Here is a 23,554-nt window from a genome sequence, read left to right on the forward strand (position 1 = left end):
GCTAGTTAGGCCTGCATTAGAATGCACACCGAGGGGGTCCTGACTGGAAAATACAGTGCTCTTTTTACCATCCAGAAGCTGGGTGGTGCTCCTACAAAACACCACAGAATTCTGAGCCTAGGACTAGACCTGAGCAGATGGAAACATACAGACTTACTGACTGTCTTGCTTATTACTGCCATCATAACGAATAGCTGTCACTGAACAAACAGCAAGCCATGTCAGGTATTTCCTTTTATTAGCTCTTACAAGATTACTGTTGGAAAGCTGAGAGGTCACGGAAACATTTTTCTACAACCTCCTTGAAGAATGTGGTGAGAAAAATATACATACATATGTGTGTGTATATATGTCTACTTTGTGATGAGTCTGAGGTTGCTCCCTGCTCTGAAGGGGCTCAGAAGTGCTTCTGGAGGGCAGACTGGATATTCTTCAGCAGGCCCCACTTAGCTCGGTTCCTCCCATGTCCATCTGGTGTTACCACCTGCAATCAGAAGCAAAGAGTCATGGCACCCAATAGACAACAGCTCCCAGTAGCCTGGGCCCTTCTGCATGCCAGACACTACACACATCATTTCATTAACTCCTCACGACAACCACATGAGGCCAGTGCTGTTGGCACCACTTTATAGACGAAGAAACTGAGGCTCAGAAGGACCAGGCAGCTCTCCCAAAGCCCCACGGCTACAGTGTGCTGGGATTGTGATTCCACAGGTCAGATCCTACTTCCTTTTAGGGTAGCTCATGTGACTGAGTGCTGATGACAGTGAGGGGGCTGGACCGCAGGTGAGCTTCACCATAGAGGATCCCCTGTATCCTTCCTCAGTCATTAGAACTTGGTTCTGTCACAGCTCTTATCAGTTGTTAAGTTTCAGCTAATGTGTCTGATTTTCTTACCAGACCATGAGCACCTTGATTGGGGTGTGGGGGAAATGACAGTATTTCATCTCTGTAGTCCCAACACTAGTTATGGAAAAGAGAAGATTCTTAGAGAAGTAGATGAACAGTGAATAGAACTATAATTTGTAAATCTGTGAATTGTTTTCCTTTGATGCTAGCAGAAACATTTCATACTATCTTTAATCACAGTGAATGGTCAGTGCTACCTGAAAAAGAAAGACTGTACTGGGCACAAGGGGTAAGAAGAACCCTCCTAGAAATCTCACCAAGTTAGCTTAGATGTTGCCCTCCATGTCTTACCTTGAAGATACTGGGTTTCTTCACTAGTCTGGTCTGGCAGCATTCCCATTCCTTCCCCCCAAACATTTATGGAGTGAGGTCGAGACCCAGGGATGAGACAGTCCACTGGATCAATGGGTTCTACTGAGGTGAATGAGGACTTGAGATAGAATGGGGGTGAGGTTTGGATAGTGAAGAGGAATGTTTATACAGGGCACAGGTCTCTATGTACAAAGCTTTTAACCTTCTATATTTGTATATAAAGGGAAAGGGCAAAAACAAAGAAGCCAGACCCTTATTAGCATTATGCTGTCTACTTTTAGAAAATTTTTGGTTTTAGAGAAAACAGGGTTGCATGCAAGGCAAAGGTCATATTATATACATGATATTAGATTATCCATTGCTGAATAGAAATGGAAATAATGCATAGAGATAATCCTGATAAAAGTAGTAATAAATAATGTCTAAGATACACACAGAATTATCAGAGGGCATGAGGAAGATGGAATGGTGTTAGAGGGGCTAGGAATTAACTCATAAATAGGAGATTGAGGTTTTTCTTTAAAGTATACTCAGAATCTTCAAAGATAAAGACTGTATGTGATGTGAATGGAGCAGTGAGAATTGAGGTGTGTCTATGAACAAGGGAATCAGGTAGAAAGGAGGACAGAAGAAACAGAAAAACAAAACTTGGAATATTAAAGAAATTGAAATGATAGTTGACATCTCTTCCCTGCCCCAAATGTCCCAGGCTCATATTGCTTTTCAGATGAATTCTACCAAACTCTTAAGAAAGAGTTATTCTAGAAAATAGAAGAGCAAAAGTTTCCCAGCTCTTATTATGAAGCTTGTGATATATTGATTCCAGAACCAGATAAAAACAATATAAGCAAAAATTGAGTCTAATTCCCTTATAATTATAGATGCAATAATCCGAAATAAAACATGAGCTAACCGAAGTCAACTGTATTAAAAAGTAATACATCATGAACACACAGGATTTATTCCATGAATGGAAGTGGAATTTAGTATCAGAAAAATCAATCAATGTAATTCACTTCATGAATAATGGCCTGAAGGAGAAAAATCATGTAATTACCTCAAATAATGCAAAAAACTTAATAAGTACCTATTTCTCAGAAACTTAGAAGTAGAAGTAATTTTCCTTAACTTAATAAGGATTATATACCATACAAACTAAATAAAAATAACTCAATGGAGAAACGTTAATATCAGGAATAAGACAAGGATATCTACTAACACTGCCACAATTTTATGTATGACTCAAGGTTCTGGCCAAAGTCATAAGGAAAGAAAAAGAAATAGAGTTGCAAGAATTGTAAGTAAACAGATAAAACCATCATTCTTTATAGGAGATAGGATCATATGCCTGGAAAAAAAAGCAGAAATAGCAGATTGGGTCTCAGAATAGTAAGAGAGTTTTTGAGACTGCTGGAATCAAGATTACCCTACAAACAGAAATAGTCTTTATTCTAAACTGGTAATCTATTAGAAAATATAATAAAATAACATTCATAATATCAACAGTCTGTAAATTGTTTGGCTTATTTATTTATGGTATACAACATGATGTTTTGACATATGTATACAAAGTAAAATAATTACTACAGGCAAGCAAATTAGCATGCCCATCATCTCACATAGTTACCTTTTTGTGTGTGTGTGAAAAGAGCACCTAAAATCTTAACAAATTTTCTATCAATACAATATTATTAATTGTAGTCCTCATGCTGCATGTTAGATCTCTAAACAGTCTAGTTTAACCAGGAATACATGTGCCTATGTAGGAAAACTTAAACACCCCAGTAAAGAACATAGACTATGGTTTGAGTAAATGTTCAAACATATTATAAAAATACCATTTGTTTCCAAATTAATTTAGAAACACAATGCCTTCTGAATAAATTCTATCTGAATGTTTTCTAAGAATTCAAGTTACTCCAAAATGTATATGAAGAAATATATTTCTATGACTAGCTAAATAATTTCTAAAAAAGAAAGAAGGGTAATGTGCATACTTACCTTAGCAGTTCATATAGACATGGCAGAAAGCTGAGGTTCAAAAGTAATAAAGCAAGTATGGTATTGATATAAGAGCAGGAATATAGGCCCGTGGCATGTAATAGAGTGCTCAGAGACATATCCCTAAATATATCGAAACTGAATATAAAAGTGGCATTGCCATTGTATAAATATGAAGAATAGACATTGCTTGGTAGATGGTATTGGGAAAACTGGTTCACTACTTGTTGGAAAAGAACATCCCTACCTAAGACTACATAGGCAGAGTACATACATACATTTGATACATACAAAGGCAGAGTCTGAACGGATTAAATAGCTAAATTTGAAAGGTGAAACTGTAAATTTAATAAAAGAATATATAGAAGGTTATCTTTGTGATCTAATTCTAAGAAAGGACTTTTTAAATAAAACTTCAAAAGGTTAAGCCATAAGGAAAAAATAATTGATGATTTTGATTATACCAAAATTAAATATTTCTGCTATTTTATGAAGTACACTATGAACAAAGCTGATAGGCAAATGTCAGAAGAGAAGATAATAGCAATGTCTAAAACCACTACCTAGAATATATAAGGACATCCTATAAATCACTTAGAAAAAGAAAAATGCAATAGAAAATTGGGTGAAGGATATCAACAGGTCCTTTACAGAAAAGAAAATCCTGAAAACTAACAAAAATATAAAATTAAATTTAAAATAATAAGGACATATCATTTTATACCTATTGGGCTAGCAAAATAATAGAAAGTTGGATCTTGCTAAATGTAGGTGGGGCCTAGGGTATAGTAGCTCTAATCTACTCCTTATGGAAGTGTACATGGATGTGGTCAAATTAAGTATCCACATGTCAGTGGCCTAGAAATTTCACTCATAATATGTATCTAATATGGGGTGAATTGCACCTGACCCCAAATTTATATGTTGAAGCCCTAACCCCCAGTACTTAGAGTGTGACTGTATTTGGAGATAGGGCCTTTAAAGAGGTGATTTAATTAAAATGAGGCCATTAAAGTGGACCCTAATCCAACCTAACTTTTGTCTTTATAAGAAAAGGAAATTTAAACACAGAGAGATATCACAATGCACAGAGGAAGGACTATGTGAGAACACAGTGAGAAGGTGACCATCTGTGAACCAAGGAGAGAGGTCTCAGGAGAAACCAACCCTGCCAACATTTTGATCTTGGACTTCCAGCCTCGAGAACTGTGCAAAAACTAATTTTTGTTTAAGCCACCTAGTCTGTGGCATTTTCTTATGGAAGCCTTAGCAAACTGATCAATAACTCAGAGAACCCTTACACCCCTATCGTGTCCATAAGGTGTCATATATAAGGCTGTTCACCACAGCATTATTGGAGGTCACCTGGGTGTCCATCCTGCCTGAAATAGAGAGGTAACATGCGGTGAACAAATGCACATTCTGAAAGATCATGTATTATAAGGAATAAAAGACAAAATGCCCATAACAACATGGATGGAACATAAAAACACAACATTTAAGAACAGGCAAGAGACAAAGTAAGATATGTAACACAATGCTAATTGTGTAAATTAATGACACATTGAAAACAACAATGCAAATCATGGAAGAACACATAAAACAGAATGAATGTCACAAAAGGGAATATATAAATAAGAATAGATCTTTGTATAGATCAGTGCTAACGATGGACCATAACTGAGGTGTATAATTAATTCAGACCTCTGTACATGAGGTTAAAAAGAAATCAGGTCCAGCATGATCCTAAATTATACTTGTTCCAGGATTCAAGCCTATCTGCAGGGCAAGTAAAGGAAGGACCAACAGGGTTCTACTTACATGAAAGGTCAGGAGCTCTTTGGAAAAGAATAAATTCTAAGAAGATAAAGAATGCAAACCATCTTGGTTTCCTTTTAGGGCACAGAGCCACTATGAGTGTGTGGGTGGCTGTGCGGGTAGGCTTGGGGTAGTTATTCTGAGTGTGAAATATTGGTGGTCATTCAGATTGAATGACCTCCAACCCTAATCTTTGAAGGTGTGTGGCTCACCCTGAGAGTCTGCAGCAGGAAGAGGAAAAATCAGGAAGGGAATTTCACGATGGACAGGCAGTCCTGCTGTGTGGCTGGGGTTTCAGCAGGCTGAGTAGGAAGACAGCAGCACTGCAGAGATTCAGGGCAGCTGGCAGGACTACTTCCTGAGCTACATCAGACACCAAGGACATCCACTTTACGTACTGTGGTAGACAGAATAATGGACCCCAGAGATGTCCATGTCCCAATCCCAGAATCTTTAAATATGTTATGTTACACACAGAGCAAAGAGGAATTAAGGTTGCTAGTCAACTGGTCTTTTTTACTTTTTTACTTGGAGTCTCACTCTGTCACCCAGGCTGGAGTGCAGTGGCATGATCTTCGCCCACTGCAACCTCTGCCTCCCAGACTTAAGCGAGTCTCGTGCCTCAACCTCCCGAGTAGCTGGGATGACAGGCACACACCACCACACCCGGCTGACTTTTTTTTTTATTTTTAGTAGAGACAGGATTTTGCCATGTTGCCCAGTCTGGTCTCAAACTCCTGGCTTCAAGAGATTCTCCTCCCTCGGCCTCCCAAAGTGCTAGGATTACAAGTGTGAGCCACTGCACCTGGCCCAGCTGGTCTTCAGGTAGGGAGACTAGCCTGAATTATCAGGTGGGCTCAATGCAATCACAAGGGACCTTCAAGGTAGAAGATGGAGGTGGAAGAAAACCAGAGAGATGCTAGTGTGAGGACTCAGCCCAATATTGCTGGCTTTGAAGATTCAGGAAGGGGCATGAAAGGAATGCGGGTGGCTTCTAGAAACTGGAAAAAAGCAAGGAAATGTATTCTCCCTCAGGTCCTCCAGAAGGAACACAATACGGCGGACACAGATTTTACCCAGTGAAACGCATTTGGACTTCTTCAGAATTGTAAGGAAATAAAAAATTTGTATTATTTAAACTACTAATTTGTTACAACAACAATAGGAAACTAAAACACAGATGGGCAGTTAGATTTGTTGTGGGAAGCTTTCATGGAAGTCAGCTGAGATATAAAGTCAGAGGAGGACAGTGAGTCAAACTAAGGAGACTGTTTTCAGAAATGGGAATGATGGTCAACAGATATATTGAGGACCAGAGGAAGAGCAGGAGAAGAAACTGAGGTCAACACGTACATGACTTACCTAAAAACACATTTCTCTACCCTTCAAAAATACTAGTTAGGCTCTTTGACGTTAGAAGCTTTCAGTTAGGGACAATGGGCACAAAAGGGTGTGTAAGACCAACACCTATCCTCATGGACTTGCAGCTAGTGGAGTTGGGACTTGAATCCAGGCACACAAGACCAAATACAATGCTCTTTTCAATGCATAATGTTGACTTTCAAAAAATAAAAGTTCAGCCCTCCCTGCTGTTGGCTTTGACATCATTCTCCCAGAGTAAAGTACTATGTCCCCAAGGCTGAGCCTACCCTGTTCCAGACTTAGTTCCATCTGATTGTGGTATGGGGGAAGAAAGGGCTGTGGGCTTGGATGCGGACCAAGGTGTCCACTCACCTCGTCCTTCCATGAGGCCTGACACTTTGCTTCCTTCCATGAGGCCACTTTGCTTCTTACAGCCTCATTTTTCTTATCTGTAAAATGGAAGCAATCACTCCCTCCTTTCCCAGTGGTTGGGATGATTAGTGATAGTGAATATACCCCATCTGACATAAAGATGACTTTCAAAAGGGATCTTTCAAAATGATTAAAGTTAATTTTCTTGCTGCATGTATTATACACCAAATACATCTCTTAAAAACCAAGTCCTAGATTATGCAAATAAAACATAAAAGGTGTTATTTCACTTTTTAAAACAAAAATACATGTGATAGGAATATCACATTTTGAATAAGAAATGATTCTGCTGCCTCATTGCAACATTTTAAGTGAAACCTTTCAGGAATACCTGCATAGAACTGATGCCAAGGAAAAAATTTGATTTTATAGGAAAGAAATGAAGTCATTACTTTTATGAAACTTTATAAATGTCATTCAAACACACATCTTATTTTCATTTGGTATTGAAGGCTTTACTTATGCAAATCATGACAAATGTTAAGGAAACCAGTCTTTCCTCTGGAATGCTAATATAATCACAAAGAAGGGAGGAAGAATTGCTTCTGAAGGAAAAATCTATATTGCAGCTCCTCAAGTCAGATAAAAATGAAGCTTTCAGAAAACCTCATTAATTAGGGCTCTGCTCATTTAGATATTGTGTAAAAAAGAAAGGGACTGGAATGCATTTCCTTCTGTTACAGGGAGGGCAAATTAATCACATAAACACAGTTTCAAGGGGAATGTCATTTCTTGACTGATTGTATAAAACACTTAACAGCTTTCAGGCATCTTATGGTACTTTGTAATTATTAATTTTATTTATCAATTTATTTCTTAGCTTTTTAATTTAGACATTCTTTATATGTTCATTTATTTGGTCACATTTTCACTCATATACTCATTCAATAACCATTAAGAACCTGCTATCTGCAAAGTGCTGTGGTAAGCACTGTGGGAGAAAGAACCATGAATTAGATGTGAATTTTGTTCTCAAGGAGTCCATAGTTTCAGAGGGCAACAAAAACCTCTACCTAAGAAAAGCCAAGAGGGACTGAGGTGGTGACTGATGACATACTTTGGTATCTCCACCTGTTCCTTCCCTGGCATCTGAAAATTATATATATATGTATTTAGCAACAGCACTGAGTGCCCTTCATGGGCAAGATAATTTTGAGGAATTCCTAAAAACTGAGAAGGCAGATGGGATTAGAAGAAAGGAAAAATCCATAGTCAAGAAGACATGCGGATGTGGGGCAGCCATGGGCATTCCCATTCCATGCTCTGAAGAGAAGGGTATCAAGAATGAGAAGGACTTTGGGGCAACTGAGCAGCAGTGTAATTGGCTGGAGGCTGGCAGGAGGAGTGACTAGCAGAATTCCCCATCCCACGCCCTTCCTGTGCCAGGTTTGACCTGTCTCTCTCTCTCTCTCTCTCTCTCTCTCTCTCTCTCTCTCTGTGTGTGTGTGTGTGTGTGTGTGTCTATGGGTGCTGGACTCTGTGAGGTAGAGCATGCCCCCCCCGGGGGCTGGCAACCAGGATGAGTAGTCCCACCCTAGGAGATTTGATATTGGTATACTGACCACCCTTACTCCTGCTTTGCCTTTATTACTAGAGGTAGCAACCAGTTGGATTCTTTTCCTCGAACATTTGACTAAGGAAACAAAGACAGTATGGTTGGTCAGATGCTGTTGGGCATTGGAGCTTTAAGGTCACACAGAGGTTGGGCCATGACAATTCAAAACCATATACAAGCTGAATTTTAGGGAGCAGAAACTAAGGGCTAGCCCAAAATGGTGCAGATCCAGAGAGAAGCAAAGAGAATGAGAGAGTGAGAGAGAGAAGGAAGCACGGAGAGACGAAGAGAAGAGAAAGAGAGAGAGGGAGAGAAACTGACAACTCTCTAGTTCCCTTGGGCATCAGATCAGATGCATATCCTAGGAGTGGTCTCTATCTTTGTCATAAATTTATCTTTTCAAAAGCTGAAATGAATGGATTTTTTTTTTTTTTTTGCTTCTAAAGAATTCCTGATTAAGACATAATCGACCCTGATTCCAAAGAACATCCTTATGGTTATATGGTAAGAGAGCAGCTCTGGGCAGTCTTGGTATTTTTATTCTCTTTCTCCTTTTAATATCAGTAAAATTATACTCATGAATATGTATTCCCTGGAGATATAAAGAAGAATCAGTCTTGGATCACAAAGAAGATAGGAATAATTTTGTCCTTTCTTTTTTGGAACCCACACTGACCTGCTTAGTGGCAGTTTCTCAACTTTCAGATGAACAATTGTTTTTAGTATAAATAGGTCCTAAATATTGCACTGGACATATTTTATAAAAATTATTGTGTGCCAGAAATTCAAATTTAATTGAGCATCCTATATTTTTATTTGTTAAATCTGGCACCCATCCTTGCCTGAGAATAGCACCTCATTTTTATCTTTCTCATACCACAATCATTTCATATCCTTCTCACATAACACTTATTTTTTTATGGACCCTGAGCACCTTGAAGGCAGGGATTATGTTTATTTTCCTCTGAATCTCTACATCTCTACACAATGCCTAGAACAAATGTTTTTGAATCAAATAGAACAATTCTCAGGCTTCATCTGCGAAGTCTGGTTGAGGCCAGCAGCCCTCTCTTTGGCCTCAAGTTAACAAATGTTCTGTGCTTAGAGGAAGAGTCCCATGGTGAGTTCTATAATCTTATGATCATCTTAACAGGGTCTCATCCAGAACCTATCATAGAAAAAAAAATCTGAGAAATAATGTACACAGTACCTTGCAGATATCACTCCATTGCCCAGGACCATTATCATTGATGGCTCTAACTTTAAACACGTATTCTGTGTTGGGGGTCAGGTTGTGCAGCTCCAGATTCTGCTGCATTATGTCCCGAATTTGTCCGCAGAGCTCCATTTGTACGTTGTTAGGAGGGGAAGTAATGACTTCATAGAATTCCATCTCAAAAGAGTCCACGTCTTCTGTTGGACATGTCCAGTAAACCTATGGAAGAAATGAACATACTGGTGTGGTACTAGTATACATCATTCAGTTTTCTTTCCATTAAAGATTTGTGATGTTGACTATCTGTGGGGTGAGTTTAAGCTGACCCTATCCCCTGTAGCTGCCGAAGACTTTTAATTAGACCATGCACAAGTCTTGAAAGGCTGTGTGATGAGGCCTGGCATCATGCTTGTAATGAGTTTCACAAACAGAAGGTTTGTGACTGTTACTGTCAGCCAACGTGGAGGTGACAATTGTCCTCCTGCTTGAAAAATACTGAAAAATAGAGGGGAAGAAAATAAACATCACTCGTAATCTCACAATTCAGTTAATTCATTATTATTTCTTTGCAATTTCAGAACACACACACACACACAAACACATATATATATAACTTGGATTATGTTGCTTTGATTTCTATTTTCTTTTACTTATGTTGTATGTTTTCCTAAATCATTAAAAATTCAGTAAACTACCATCTTTAAAATTTCTCCCGAAATAATTTAATCCTTCTATGGTTGAACATTTAGGTTGTTTCTAATTTTATACTCTAATAAATAAATGCTGTAATAAATACTGTTGGGCATAAATATTTGTCTGAATTTTTAAGAATTTTCTTGGAAGAGATTCCTAGAACTAAAATTGAGTTTAAAAAATCTCTAGGATATTAACAGTACATATTGAAAAGTTACAACATTAAGTTTTAGAATATTTTCCATGCTAAAATCCTAAAGATTTGAGAGTGATGTTAACATAGACTTAATCTTCTGCATTGCTAAACACTATGATTCCTGTATGAAGTCCATTCCATTATCCTAAAATATGAATCAATGATATTTTAAAATCAAATATCACTGTCTGGAAATAGGTTTAGGTGTTCTCTTTTGACAGCAAATGACTTGACTGAGTTGTTTTGCATAGGTCCCTTTTTTGAGCTCATCAGGGGTGACTAATAGGTGGCATGGGGTGACTGTTTTCCATGCCCAGGTATAGAGCAGATACTACCAATCCTCTGGCTCCATAGCAAGAGCCTGCCAACTTCTCAAGAGGTCTGAGTTGGTCAGGAGATGAGACCCAGTGCTATCCCTGAGGTAATAAGCATACACTATAGGCCTTGCTGATCTAGTATCATTTGGAAATGTAGTTCAGCTGCTCAGTTATGGGCATTGCTTATGTGAAGGGCAGAAACACTTCATTATGTCAATAGCCCATGGAATGTTCTATCTTGCAAAGTATAGGTTGTTCTTTGTGTCAGTTATAGACAACAAAACATAGATTATGATGTGTCAGGAGAATGGAAAAGTAGAGCTTGGTCTGTGTCTGGCCTTCATTTTTTAGATCCTTAATAATAAAGTGTGGGCTGTAGACAGCAGCATTGGCAGCACCTGGAAGTTTGTGAGAACCTGAATCTCAGGCCCCATTGAAACCTATTAAAATAGAATCTGCATTTTAACAAGATCCCCAGGTGCACATCGATGTTTGAGAACTGCTAGTTTAGAACTCAAGGATCTAAAAGTCTTTGGGAGTGTTCTCAGATTATGAGAGACAAAAGATGAACTCTGCCACATGGGAGCAGGACATGGGCTGACTCTAGAAAAAAATCCAAGAGGAGGAAAGAGGCACTCAAATAGAATATTTCATTGCACGTTAATTTTTTTCCTCCATAAACCTTAATAAAGTGTTCTACAAACAATTCAATGTGGGTTAAACTAGATTTGAAAGGTATGTTAAAGAAAAGGTCATTTGTTCATGTTGTTCATGTTAGGTCAAGAGGGTCAAAGGGAAGTCATGTCCCTTGAAGCCAGGCAATGGCGCTTATAGAGATCTGTGAGAGACCCCACTCTTCACTCTCTGCCTTCAAGGCGGGTTGAATCTCAGAAGAGTTGAAATTTCATCGGGGATGATCCTCCCAATTTTTCCAAATCATAGAGAGTCTGGATATTTGCTTTAGGAAAGGTAGCAATTTAGAGGAAACAGCTGGTAGGTAATGGAGCCTGCATTTGTAACTCCAATTTCTGTGCTGTCTCTATTACAGGGTTTCCTTTGGGAAACATTACACTGCCAAGTAGTGTCTTCAAATTACTTAGGTTCCCAAATTGGGTTCTCTTTCAGTTGAGAAGTTGCCTTTGCAGTGGAGGTAGGGCTTTCAGATATATTTACGACTATAAGTTAAATATATTGACTGTTTGGTTTAAGCTAATCTTGGGTTACTTAAGATTCCCGGAACTTATCCCTTTTGAATGGGATGACCACAAAGAGTCTAGAGGAGCAGATTTGAGTGACCAGATCCTAGAGGTCAAAGAGATAAGTGCAACTTTTCCTGACTACTCACTTCTACTCTGTACCCCAAACCCTCCCACCTTCCCCACTGGGCCCAGAACTTTTCTTACCTTGGCAGCTCTTGGGTACACCAGAGTCTGGTAGATAACAATTGGGCCCGGGGTCTTCACAGAGCCATCGTTGAATGAGTACCAGTTGTGGAAGCTGCTGCTGTTCTGTACAGACTGGCTGTCTGCTCCAGCACACCAGTAGGTGTAGAGGCCATCTGTGGGTTTGGCGGGGGTGGCTGACTGGGCTCTCCCACAGGCCTCCAGACCCACCTTGGCCTTCTCCTCAGTGTTGCTGAAGGATAAGATGGAGGAGCTTCGCTGGTATATCTGCTGGTTGCCGAGGCTGTGGGTGCTGAAAGTGACCTTCCTGGCAATCATTGTTTCTGAGTGCACGGGGTAGCGGGAGGGCAGTGAGTCCCCTGAGGAGCATACCTTCTTGGGCCCTGTGGGGAAGAGCTCATGGATGGCACTGGAAAGCTCAACAAAGTCCAAGGGCATGCAGTTTATTGAGTGTAGCCGGAGCTGTGGGTCAGGCCTGTAGGTGGTCTGGATGCCATCCTCAATCTGGTCCACCAGGATCTTGGCCGACTGCAGGAATGCCACCTGGCCAGTCTCCTTCAGGGCTTCCTTGGAGTAGGCGATCAGACCATCCATCTCGTTCACTTTCATGGTTGTAACATACACATATTTTTCAATTTCCTTCTGCCTGGACACTTCTAGATTCTCTATCTGCTCCATGATGATCTTCTCTTTCTCCTGAAGAATGCTGCGCAACTTGAGAAAGCCATTTCTGATCTCTTTTCGCTTTGCCTCCTTGTCAGCTTTAAAGCTGTTTTTTAAGATGTTGAATTCCATTAGGTCATTATCAATTTCATATCGGACTGCAAAAATGCCAAGTTAGTTACTTTTAAAATTTTCATCTCCCCAGGTGTCAAAGCCAGTAGCAAGCTAGAACAAATTACCCTAGGCTCCAAGGAGGTGAATGAAGAGGGAGGGAAGGCACTTGTAGTTGGGCTGAAACAGGCTAGAATAGGTTTATGAAATGAATTTGGCCTCCTTAGTACACCTTCCCCTTCTTCTCCCTCTGATCCTTCCCTGGGATATTTCTATCTTGTAACAGTAATCCCTATGGCCTTGGGTCTGAGACTGGAAGTTCAAGCCCACCCTTGATATTGGTTTTTACCAGATTTCAATTGTCTGCAAGTTGGACTTGAGAAGAGGTGAAGTCACAAAGTGACTGGTGCCTGCTTTTCCCTGTCGGAAACCTAAGCTTTTGCAATGGTGAGAGGAAGAACTAAGTTTCTGCTGACTACTTCTAAAGGTTGTCTTGCATCATTCGCTAAGCCTCCAGCCCTATGCAACAGTGGGAAATTAGCAAAGCTTCCCTTCATTGAGGTGGCTCTCTTACATGCCCTTTCCCCCCTTTGTTTGTCTTGTGGTTCAGCTATGTCACTTCTCTTTGCCTTTCCCCCACTGCTTTCAAAAAAGAGTCTGCTGTCACACTTCAAGGAAAACCAATTTATCTTGTGCCCCTCATATGGTATTTGGACTTTAAGTTCACTCAGTCATTCAACAAACATTTACTGGAGTCCTGTTACATGCCATGTATCTTTTAGGCACTAAGGATATGGATGTGATTATGAGAGGGCATCTGTGCTCAAGTTATGAATAAATCCAAAGATACTATAATTGAAGGATGCTATAGCAGGGTGAGCATGTGGCACATCTCTATCTGTGAAATGGGCTTTATGTGAAAGGTGAAATGAATACCTTTGTTAGCTTTAGAGGATTTGAGGCATTAAGGAGCAATTTGAAGAATGTCAACCTTCTGTGGCCGTTAGAAGAATGTCAATCTTCTACAGATAAGATTCTTCTCATGAAGGTAAACTCTTCAGTGAATTGCTGGGCCATAATCCTCATCAAATTTTACTCAGAAGTAGGGATGACTAGCTATTTTTGGACTTGGTTCATAACACTATCCTGGTTCATAGGAAGCTGGACTTCTGTGAGTGGTGGTCATTATAACAAGGGTGTGCACTTGAGTATGGGAAACCCTAGAGTTCTGTCAGATCATGCGAACAGGGACCACATTACCACTATGACTATGGTGTGTAGAGGTGAGCAAATGTATTTGTTGAGTAAAAGCCATTCTTTCCTGTCTTCTAACATCTCATTGGTGAATGCCAGCAGTGTCACTCTCTGGCTAACTCCCTGAAGCCCCACTGTTTTCTTGCCATCTCCTTTCTCACAGTGGCTCAGAAAAGATGAGGTGATGCAGGTGAGACTGAAAGGGAAACTACTAGGGTGCGATTTCAGTGCTGAGAAGTGCTTCTTGCCCTCCCCAATGCACTGTGACTATAGCAGCCAGAATTCTACTTTGTGCATTATTTTCTTTGACTATTCAATAGTTACCTACTGTTAAAGATACTTGGATAGGAAATTTCTTGCTGTATGAGGGATTAATTAGGCTTATGTAGGGCAAAGTCCTGAGAAGCAGGATAAAAATTTCTTAGATGAGGGGAAAAAGGCATCTCCAGGAGGAGAAAAAAGACAGAGGAAGCCAGAAATGTCCCATCCCAAACTTCTACAAATATGAAAGCTCTGCAAGAGCTGATTTTAAATGAAGTCAAATCAAGCTCTCTTTTTAGGTAATACACTTAAAACTAGTTGTTATTTATTAAACACTTTTTATGGACCAGATCCATATGTTATTATATATCACATATATCTTCTTACAAGGAAGATATTGTTTCCACTTATAGATGAAAAAGCTTGAGGCCCAGGGAAGTGAAGTGACTGCACAGTGGTACACATCAGGTAAATGGGAGAAACTTGGCTCTGTCCCTAATTCTATTTGCCTAGCTCCAAACTAGGTTCTTAATTGCTTCAGCTGTGGCTCTCAGCACTCTGTGACTACCAGATTAACCTGAGAGAGTGTTAAAAAAAAAAAAACCTCTTCCCTTGGACTCACCTGCTAAGATTCTGAATGAACGGGCCTGTAGTGGGGCTCAGGAAGCCAGGCGAGGCAGTGTGCAGTGAGGTTTAGAAGCTAACCCAGAGAATCTCCTGGGATCATGTTAAAGATGCAGATTCTAGTGCACTAGGCCTGGGGTGGGTCCTGAGATTCTGCATTTCTAACGAGCTCTCAGGTGATGCCGATGCTACTGGTCCTCGAACCACACTTTGAGTGGCAGGGACCTAAACTTTTGAGCTCCCTTTATTCCAGTGGTTCTCAACCTTGCCTGCACCATAGAATCACATGAGGAGTTTTTTAAAAGTCCGTCTTGCTGAGCCTGCACCTCTGTGTGGATGGGAGAGGGGCATCAGTTTTTAGTAAAGCTTCTAAAATGGATCTCTCTAGGTCCCCAAGTTTCTCAATGTGTATTCCCAGATCACTTGCTTTTGAATAACACGGAGATCTGTTTAGAATGCCAATTTATGGTACCTCCCAGAAAAGTGAATCAAGTGCTCACGAACAAGTTTGAACCCTGGTTAAAAAAATGTTGTGTGTCTGTTTCTGTCTTCGTCAAGGATGAAAGGTTAAATTATTTACTTATAGCTAATATCTAATTTACCTATTATCCCTTTTTCCCTTTCCAACTGCTGGGTTCCTTGGAATTTGGACAGGCATTTCCCCCCCACCTAGAATTGAGCTTTGTTGTCTGACTTTTAGGTGCCCTGGACTCAGAAAACTATTGTAAGTTTCACATGTATTAAGGACAAGGTTCCCTACAGAGGGATGGAAGGCACAATAGGCTGTAGAGAGCAGCACCCTTGCCATGCTTGGCCAAAGAATTCAGACAAGCCCTGGCCTAGGGAAGCAGTGAGTCCCACCTTCAGAAAACCCTTTTGGAACCAACAGTTCTACCATTTTCTTGATAATATGTGGCTCCTGCAGGGTTCCTTTAATATGAAGTCTTCCCTGGTGGTGGTTCCAGAATTAAATAAATGTCAATTGACAAGCAATGTTTCCAGGTATGTGGCAATTGCGAAAACTCGAGGTATTCCTGAAGCTGCTGAGAAGTCAGGGGTGATGTGGTCATTAGCAAAGCCTGTTTTGGACCCACCTTTATATCCAGTGGGACCTTTCTGTGCAGCTCAAGGAAAAGCTGCCTCCCTCCCAATGTATAGGCCTATCTGAATGTTGGAGACTAACAGATCTGACAATGGGAAAGGCCTGGGTTGATCTGGTGCACTTTGGTAACTGACTGCAGGCCACTCCTTAATGAAACAGACCATGGATGGTGGCAGTGGTTCCCCCTTCCTCCCCTTCAATCTCTTCATCTTCAGATTCTGGTCGCTGCTTAGCACAGAGTAGATTGTCAAATAAATGTTGTGGAATTAATGGTGGACACTGGAGTCAAATAGACTGCATCTGCCACTTATTAGCTGCCTGTCCTAATTATTTTTTTGAACCGCAGTTGGCTTATCCATGGAGGACATTTTAATGCCTGTACTGTAGCACTATTGAGATTAGACAAAATGTGCTCCACAGGCCTGAGTAAAGTTGGCCCTTATACAAGGAACTATTCCTGAGGGTAAAGGGCACTAAAGGAATCTTTTGGATTCTAATGTCTGACCAGGTAGAGACATACCCAGAAATTATGCAGCTCTTTGTTGAATCCTGTGAAATATGATTATACTTGGTTTTGTCACTGAAACAAGAAATTATGGGCTCTTTGCTGAATCCTGTGAAATATTATTACGCTTGGTTCCATCACTGAAATATTATTTCACTTAAAGCAATATTATATGTAACAATATAAAACAACCAAATCACCACGAACAAGAATGCAGAGGAAAAACAAGCTGTTGACTAGAATACCATTGGCTAGTTATGAGTTGTCCCTGTTGTTATATGTTTGCTGCCAGTTTATTTACTTTGGCATCTGCAAGTTTTGGAAAAAATTCATGGAGGGAAATTTAACATTGAGATAATCCTCAGCACTGACTTAATTCTTCCCCCCTGCACATTTAGGAAAACCAAAGCGATCCAACAGTGACAGAACACCTTAGAACGTCACAGAACGTCAGTATACTATAGGATCAAAGTCTTCATTTTCCAAAGGAGAAAATGAGACCTGAGGACATGCAGATTATAATCAAGATTATAGAATCTTCATGCACTTGTCATATGACTTTTTGCATTCTTTACATAGAGTAACTCACTTAATCCTCACGGCAATCCAGTGAGGGGGTCACTACTATTCCCCTATTTCATAGGTGAGAAAAGCAAGGCACGGAGAAGTTAAGTGACTGGTAGTGGTTACCAGGAGCGGACACCAGGATAGTGACTTGCAGGATAGCACAGTGTTTCCTGGTGCCTTGATTGCTCCACTAGGTGGAATCTGTTAAGGCACTCACTTAACAGATTGCCCCGCGCCATCTTCCCCATGTGTTCCTGAACTAGAAGTTAGGCTGAAGGAGTGGAGAAGGGGAGGACCTGCTTTGAACTTGGCGATGGCGCTGAAGAGTGAGGCGGCCCTTTCGGAGCAGGCGTCGATGAGGCTGATGGTGTCGTGGCCATTGTGGAAAGAAAACTTGCAGAAGGTGCAGAGCAATTCGTTGTCATTGCGGCAGTACTCGATGATGCGGCTGGATGGGTGGTGGATGCAGATCTTCTCGTCCTGTTCCTCGGCGCTGGTGTCCACAAAGACGTGGTCTTGCATGGCCACATCCGAGTGGAAGGCCTTGAGGCAGTCGTTGCACAGGTTGAGGCGGCAGGTGATGCAGCGCTTGTATGCTATGCGCCTGTTGCGGCAGACCTGGCAGAGGATGGGCCCGGAGGAACGGTCAAAGCGCCACTTGAGGTAGCCGTGCTGCTGCATGTAGCGCTTGGTGAGGCGCCCGCGCAGGTAGTTCTCCGGCAGCTGCATCTTGTTGCTGTAGGGCATGCAGTGCGAGCGGTCGCACACTGGGCAGATGAGGATGAAGAAATTCTCGGTGACCTCGGCGTGCTTCTGCAGCTGCCGCAGGCACTTCTCACACAGGCTGTGATGGCAGGGCAGCATGAATGAGTGCAGGCGCAGCCGGCTGCACATGGGGCAATTGAGGTGGTTCACCAGGTGGCTCTTGGCTGGTACTGATTTCACTTCATCCAGCTGGGTATTGCTGCTCCCAATGCGCAGGGCAGTCTTGGAGCTGAAAGGAGAAGCAAAGGCAGGGTTTCAGGAGGCAGGCTCAAGAGCTTGCTCTGCCTCTCTACCTCTGAAAGAACTCTTGGTTCCTGAGGGGCAGTCTAGGGTGGTGGTGAGGAGCCTGAGCTGAGTGCCAAGGTGCCTGCGTTCTCAACCTGTCTCCACCATTTTTCAGCGGGGTGACCTCAGGTAAGCCAGTTAACCTCTCGGCCTGTTTCCTTGTTATAAAATTGGTACCCATGTCAGAGTTTCTTGAGAAGATTAAAATTGAGTTTAACGCTTGTATGGACTAAGAGCAGTCCATGGTACACAGCCAGTGTGCTGCAACTGCTTGCTGTTATTAAGCAAGGGAAAAGCCGCAGAGACTGGTCAGGCGTTGTCAGCTAGGCCTTGGTGTTCCGTTGGACATCGGTAATATCAAAGAACACAGTATCAGAGAAGGCCACTCTGTAACTTTGGATCAAAGCAGAAAGAAGACCACTTTATAATGTTTGGACTCAGACAAGAACGTTGTCTAAATCACAAAAATGACCCAACATCCCCCTATCCTGGTTGATTTTTTTTTTTTTTTTTTAACCAAAAAATGGTGTTTTTTTCTTTTTTCTTTTTTTTCTAGCAGCTTTCGGGTCACTCTGTTCTTCCCACCTTCTAGATAAGATTTATTAAAATATTCAATAGATTTACTCCCGTGTCCTCACCTAACATGAGCTCAAATCCTGTAATAACTTTTCAAGGTACTTTACACTTTCCCATGCTTTATATTCTCACTTGTTGCAATGAGTCAATAAATACAATCTTGTCCAACTACAGGTGTGTTCTTAGGGCTTTTTTTTTTTTTTCCTGGAGGACATTGACATTATTTATTGTACATAGATGGAACACAGAGCAAGTCTGTACCTGAGCCAAGCCTAGAACCTGTGTGGTCTGCCAACCAGACGAATAGGTAATGGTAATGGATCTGGGCTTGAGAGGCAGAGCGTGTGTGATAAAAATGCACCACTTTACAGTTGTACCTTCTGAGATGTTTTTTTAAACCTCTCTCATGTTCAGTTTTCTTAACTATAAATCAAAGCTCACAGTACTACTTGCTTTGTGAGGTTTTTATAAAGTCTAAATGAGATAATCCATGTAAGTGCTTAACTGCTGGTACATAGTAAGCAATCAGTAAATGTGGCCACTATAATTACATCCCTTTGCTACTAGCCAGCTAATGTCTGCAGTAGAGAGAAATCACAGTAAAGGAAAATAGTGGCCAAGTCTGTGAAAAGTATGTGTTTCTACTGTTTCATTTGTGTGTGTTAAAGCTCTCCATTTGTCTAATGCCTGAGGCTGATTTCATATATTTAATTGTAAGAACTATGGAGTAAAAGCATACTTGTAAAATTCAAGTGCCTGTTCTAAGAACTTAAAATCAGCAAATGCAATGTATAAAAATAAATGAATTAGCTGTGGGAATGGAGGTGTAAATAGGCACACAATTTGCCGCTATTGCTATCTCCTCTGTTTGCATAATAGTATTTGGATACTAATCTTGACATTGTGGCTGTGTTTCTTTCTACTTTTGTCTTCTTGCATTCCTTATGTGTCCCTGTCTTCCCCACTCCCTATGTCTGAGTCCAGACAGTCACAGGTGCTTCCCAAGTATATTGGAATGGAGTGGCCCTGTGGTGACAGAGAATGCTTCCTGTGTGGATTAAGGCAACTGGAAAATTTGTCCCTTAGGGATCTGGGAACTCCAGGCATGCTGGCCTCGATGTTCTCAGCTCTGTTTCCTCTCTGCTTTCCCAGATTCCTGCATGGGTCCTTAAGGGATCACCTGGAGGTACAGGTCAATTGTCCATGTAGTGCCCAGATGGACTTTAGTTTCCTAAAAAAGTAAGGACTGGAGGTATAACATAAAGAGAGACTGTTATGAGGCCTTCATAGCAGGTATCTCTACTAGGAAGCTCATGAGCTAGCATTTTCACAAAAAAGAAAGAAGAAGGGGGGAGGGAGGTGTTGGAGGACGAGAAAGAGGTCTCAGGGCTAAGAGACAGGTATTAATGGCCTAGGTAGCTGTGTTAGAGGTGAAAAAGGAAGTGAGAAAAAGACTAAGATGGAGAGGGATGAATGAGACCAGAGTGAGGCAGGACAAGCAAGGTGCTGAACAGAAAGTGGTGATGAGAAACAGGGGAGGCAGAGGGTCAGAAGCCAGGAGAGAGGTTAGATTGAAGAAAAGCACCCGCAGCTGACCTCCTAACACTTGTGATAGCATCCCTGCCCATCCTCCAAAAGCCTTAGGCTCGGATGGGGCATTCAGTGGCCATGGTTCCATTTCAAAACAGTCATCAAGCCCAGCGCTTTTATCTTCTTGCTGAGATATACTGTCTCTGCTCCTCTGCACAGCCCCCTCTCTCCCAAAATCAGGCCTGTTCTTGCACCTGGATTCTTGATGTATCACCTGTCAAATCTCCTGGCTTCCCTCCTAGCCCCCTGCAGGCCATTCTACACATTAGAATCACCTGAAGGCGGGGGTTGATTCTAATTAATTCAGATGCTCAGGTGGTACACCAGACCAATAAAATCAATGTTTTGGGGGTGGGGATCAGGCATCAGTAATTTTAAAAGATCCCCAGGTGACTTCAATGCACAATAATGTTGGGGAGCTACTGAGCCTAAGGCATTTTCCTAAAGCACCAATTTTATCCCTTTCCTGTTGAAATGGGCTCAGAGGTTCAGCTGCTGCTGCACAGAAAATGAGGTAGTTAAGAGAGGAGTGTGGACACTATTTTCCATGCTTTAGGATTTCTAGACTTGCATCGAGAATCCCTGGATTTCCTATTTATGCAAACACTATGAGAGGGTCATGGGTGGAGAGTTATGTTTGTTAAACATCTACTAAATGTTTAATTGCAAGATGGATAATATCTTTCCCCTGAATTCACTGAACCCTTGCTTACAGAATTGCTTTTCCAGGCTTGAAAGCCTTCAAACTGCCTTCTATTTTTCTGCCTCTTCTAATCCTGTCGTCTTATGGTGATGTCATCTTTCCCCTTCTAAGAAGTGTGCTCTTACTACTTCAGACTCCCCTCATCTGTGACGTAAAAAGACTGGTTTGGTAGAGCAGGTGAGGATAATGTAGGACCTAATATGGAGGGTTAGTACTCCAAATGCGTAATTGAGACCCTGAGTACTATGACTTCTGGATGGGAAAAACAAGGTAGTAGGAGTTCATGGATGTATGGGGTATTTATATGATCCTCAGGGTCAAAAGTGCCCTGTAGAAATTCTTACTTTTCCATTAAATGTTGCAGGTATTAAGAGTTCATAGGAAGAGAAAGAGCAGTTTATATTTTTATGTCACATACAGATTACAAAGCACGTACATTAATCCTTATATCTACAATATCATGGGAAGGGGGTATTGTCTCCATTTTGCAATATAGCATTTTAAAGTTAAGATCCCAAATTTTAGGTTCCAATCCTGACTGCATCTTTCTAGCTGTGTGATCCTGGGGCAACTTTACTTCTCAAAGGCTCAGTTTCCTCATGGAAACAGTGGACTTAGGGTGAGGGGTTAGCTGGGGTCATGCATGAAGTTCCTGGCAAGTTGCTTAAGCACTAACTATTAGCTATTACTATTTTGTACAGATGAGAGAGTTGGGGTTCAGAGGAGTGAAGTGCTCAGTTTCATAGTTAATGGCGCTTAGATTTGGAACTCATGGTCTACATACATAGTGACCATTTAGGATACAGTTAATTGCTACAAAATTCTTAGCTCCTTCTTTTAGATAAAGAAATGAACTCAGAGGCGCACTGGCCTGCCCTGTGGACTTCACAGCTGGCAAGTGGTCCCTAGTTTTCATGAGCCAATGTGGCCCCACATCCAGTGTCTGACACTTACGAGATATGGACGCTCCTGAGGCGGCCCTTGTGGAAAGTGACGATGGTATTGCGGCAGCAGCGACTCTCATAGTAGTAGCACCTAACATTGCTGCTGGCTGTGCAGCAGCACTTACAGTTGGGATCATTGGCCCAAGAGCAGCAACACCAATGGCAGTTGGGGCTCTCAGAACAGGTGCAGTGGCAGAACTGGCAGTTCCGCTCATCTTTGTAAGGGCAGGGGAAGCAGGTGCAGTTCCGCTCTGAGGTGAAGATGAACTTGCAGCACAGACAGGAGCATAACTGAGGACAACATCTCTGCCATGTACAACATGGACAGCAAACGCACATAGCAGTTTCCATAGCGCCTACATGATTACCGCTGGCCTCCTAGGGCTCTTGATGCCTCCTCTACCAGAATACTGCTATCAGTTCTCCAGTGGAGGAGTCCTTCCTCCCCTTCGTGAGGCTGTCAGCTTGAGAGTTGCAAGAAGTTGGCTGTTATGAGGCCTTCACAGCTGGTGTCCCTACCAGGAAGCTCCTAGGCTGGCATTTACATATATCAGTCTGAGGGTATTTGCTTATGTCACAATCCCTGTGTCTCTACCATGCTGGGTGGGTAGGAGGATGCGGCCTTGTGGGTGGTAGCAGGTATGTTGGTGGACACTCCATGCTTCCATGGAACCAGCTGTAGAGGAGTGGTGATGCAATGAGCATCCTGGAAGTTTAGTTGTCATTTGTCACCTTTTGGATAATGGAGTAGATTTCTGAAGCTATTTCTCCTTGTTTGGTGTTCTGCCTGCGATTTGGGCAAGTGGACTTCAGATTATGTCTTCATAGACTGAAAGACTTGGGTATGGTTAATTAGAAAAGTAGATTCACATGTTTTTCCACATGTTAGAGGAATTGATAGAATTCTATTTGAACGAAGGACAGTATTTACAAATAATAGCAGTGTCATATTTAAAGAGATATTACCATTCAGAGAGAGAGTTAAAGAAAAAATATATACAGGTTCACTTAGGAACTTCTTTCAGTAGTACTTGATTTTATCAATGCATAGACACTGCTCATTTTCATGAAGCTTTATACATAAGTCACTCTGAATATTTCTTTGCTTTTTTGTAGCTTCATGGTGATTGGGTGAGGTTCAGGCTTTCTGTCTTTTCCCATCCTACTCCCACTCCAAAAAGAGGCTGGAACTCTACGTGAAATCTTTAACTGTTCTGCTAGTATACGCTCAGTATCCCTAGAAAAAAGACCCTATATTTTAGGGAAGAATTCCGCTTTCCCATTTATGCAACTTGCAAAGATTAAACGAACAGAAATTTCATGGTCATGGTACATTAGAGTATGAATACTGTCTTATTTTTATAAAAAGAAGCAGAAGTGAGAGCTGAAT

At 41.4% G+C, this 23,554-nt stretch overlaps 1 protein-coding gene across 1 annotated transcript; it reads right to left on the minus strand.

The window, feature by feature from the left end:
- Positions 1–221: 221 nt before the first annotated feature.
- On the minus strand, positions 222–22,721 carry TRIM42 (tripartite motif containing 42). Its single transcript, XM_025376921.1, has 5 exons — positions 22,175–22,721; positions 17,598–18,295; positions 12,215–13,035; positions 9,600–9,824; positions 222–484 (listed from the first exon to the last, which is right to left on the minus strand). Exons 1-5 carry the CDS (start codon positions 22,513–22,515, stop codon positions 398–400), a joined length of 2,172 nt encoding a protein of 723 aa, XP_025232706.1. The 5' UTR covers positions 22,516–22,721; the 3' UTR covers positions 222–397.
- Between the last annotated feature and the right edge of the window lie 833 nt (positions 22,722–23,554).

The sequence above is a fragment of the Theropithecus gelada genome, chromosome 2, assembly GCF_003255815.1.
Source record: "Theropithecus gelada isolate Dixy chromosome 2, Tgel_1.0, whole genome shotgun sequence".
In the NCBI taxonomy this organism is placed as follows: domain Eukaryota; kingdom Metazoa; phylum Chordata; class Mammalia; order Primates; family Cercopithecidae; genus Theropithecus; species Theropithecus gelada.

Bases quoted from the DNA above. Each gene is read 5' to 3' on its own strand.
- TRIM42 (XM_025376921.1), bottom strand. From the start codon at position 22,515: ATGGAAACTGCTATGTGCGTTTGCTGTCCATGTTGTACATGGCAGAGA. The intron at 18,296-22,174 runs GTAAGTGTCAGA...TTCTCCTTTCAG, and splicing joins CTCAGGAGCGTCCATATCTC to CTCCAAGACTGCCCTGCGCA. The intron at 13,036-17,597 runs GTCCTCCCCTTC...GCATTTTTGCAG, and splicing joins CATCGCCAAGTTCAAAGCAG to TCCGATATGAAATTGATAAT.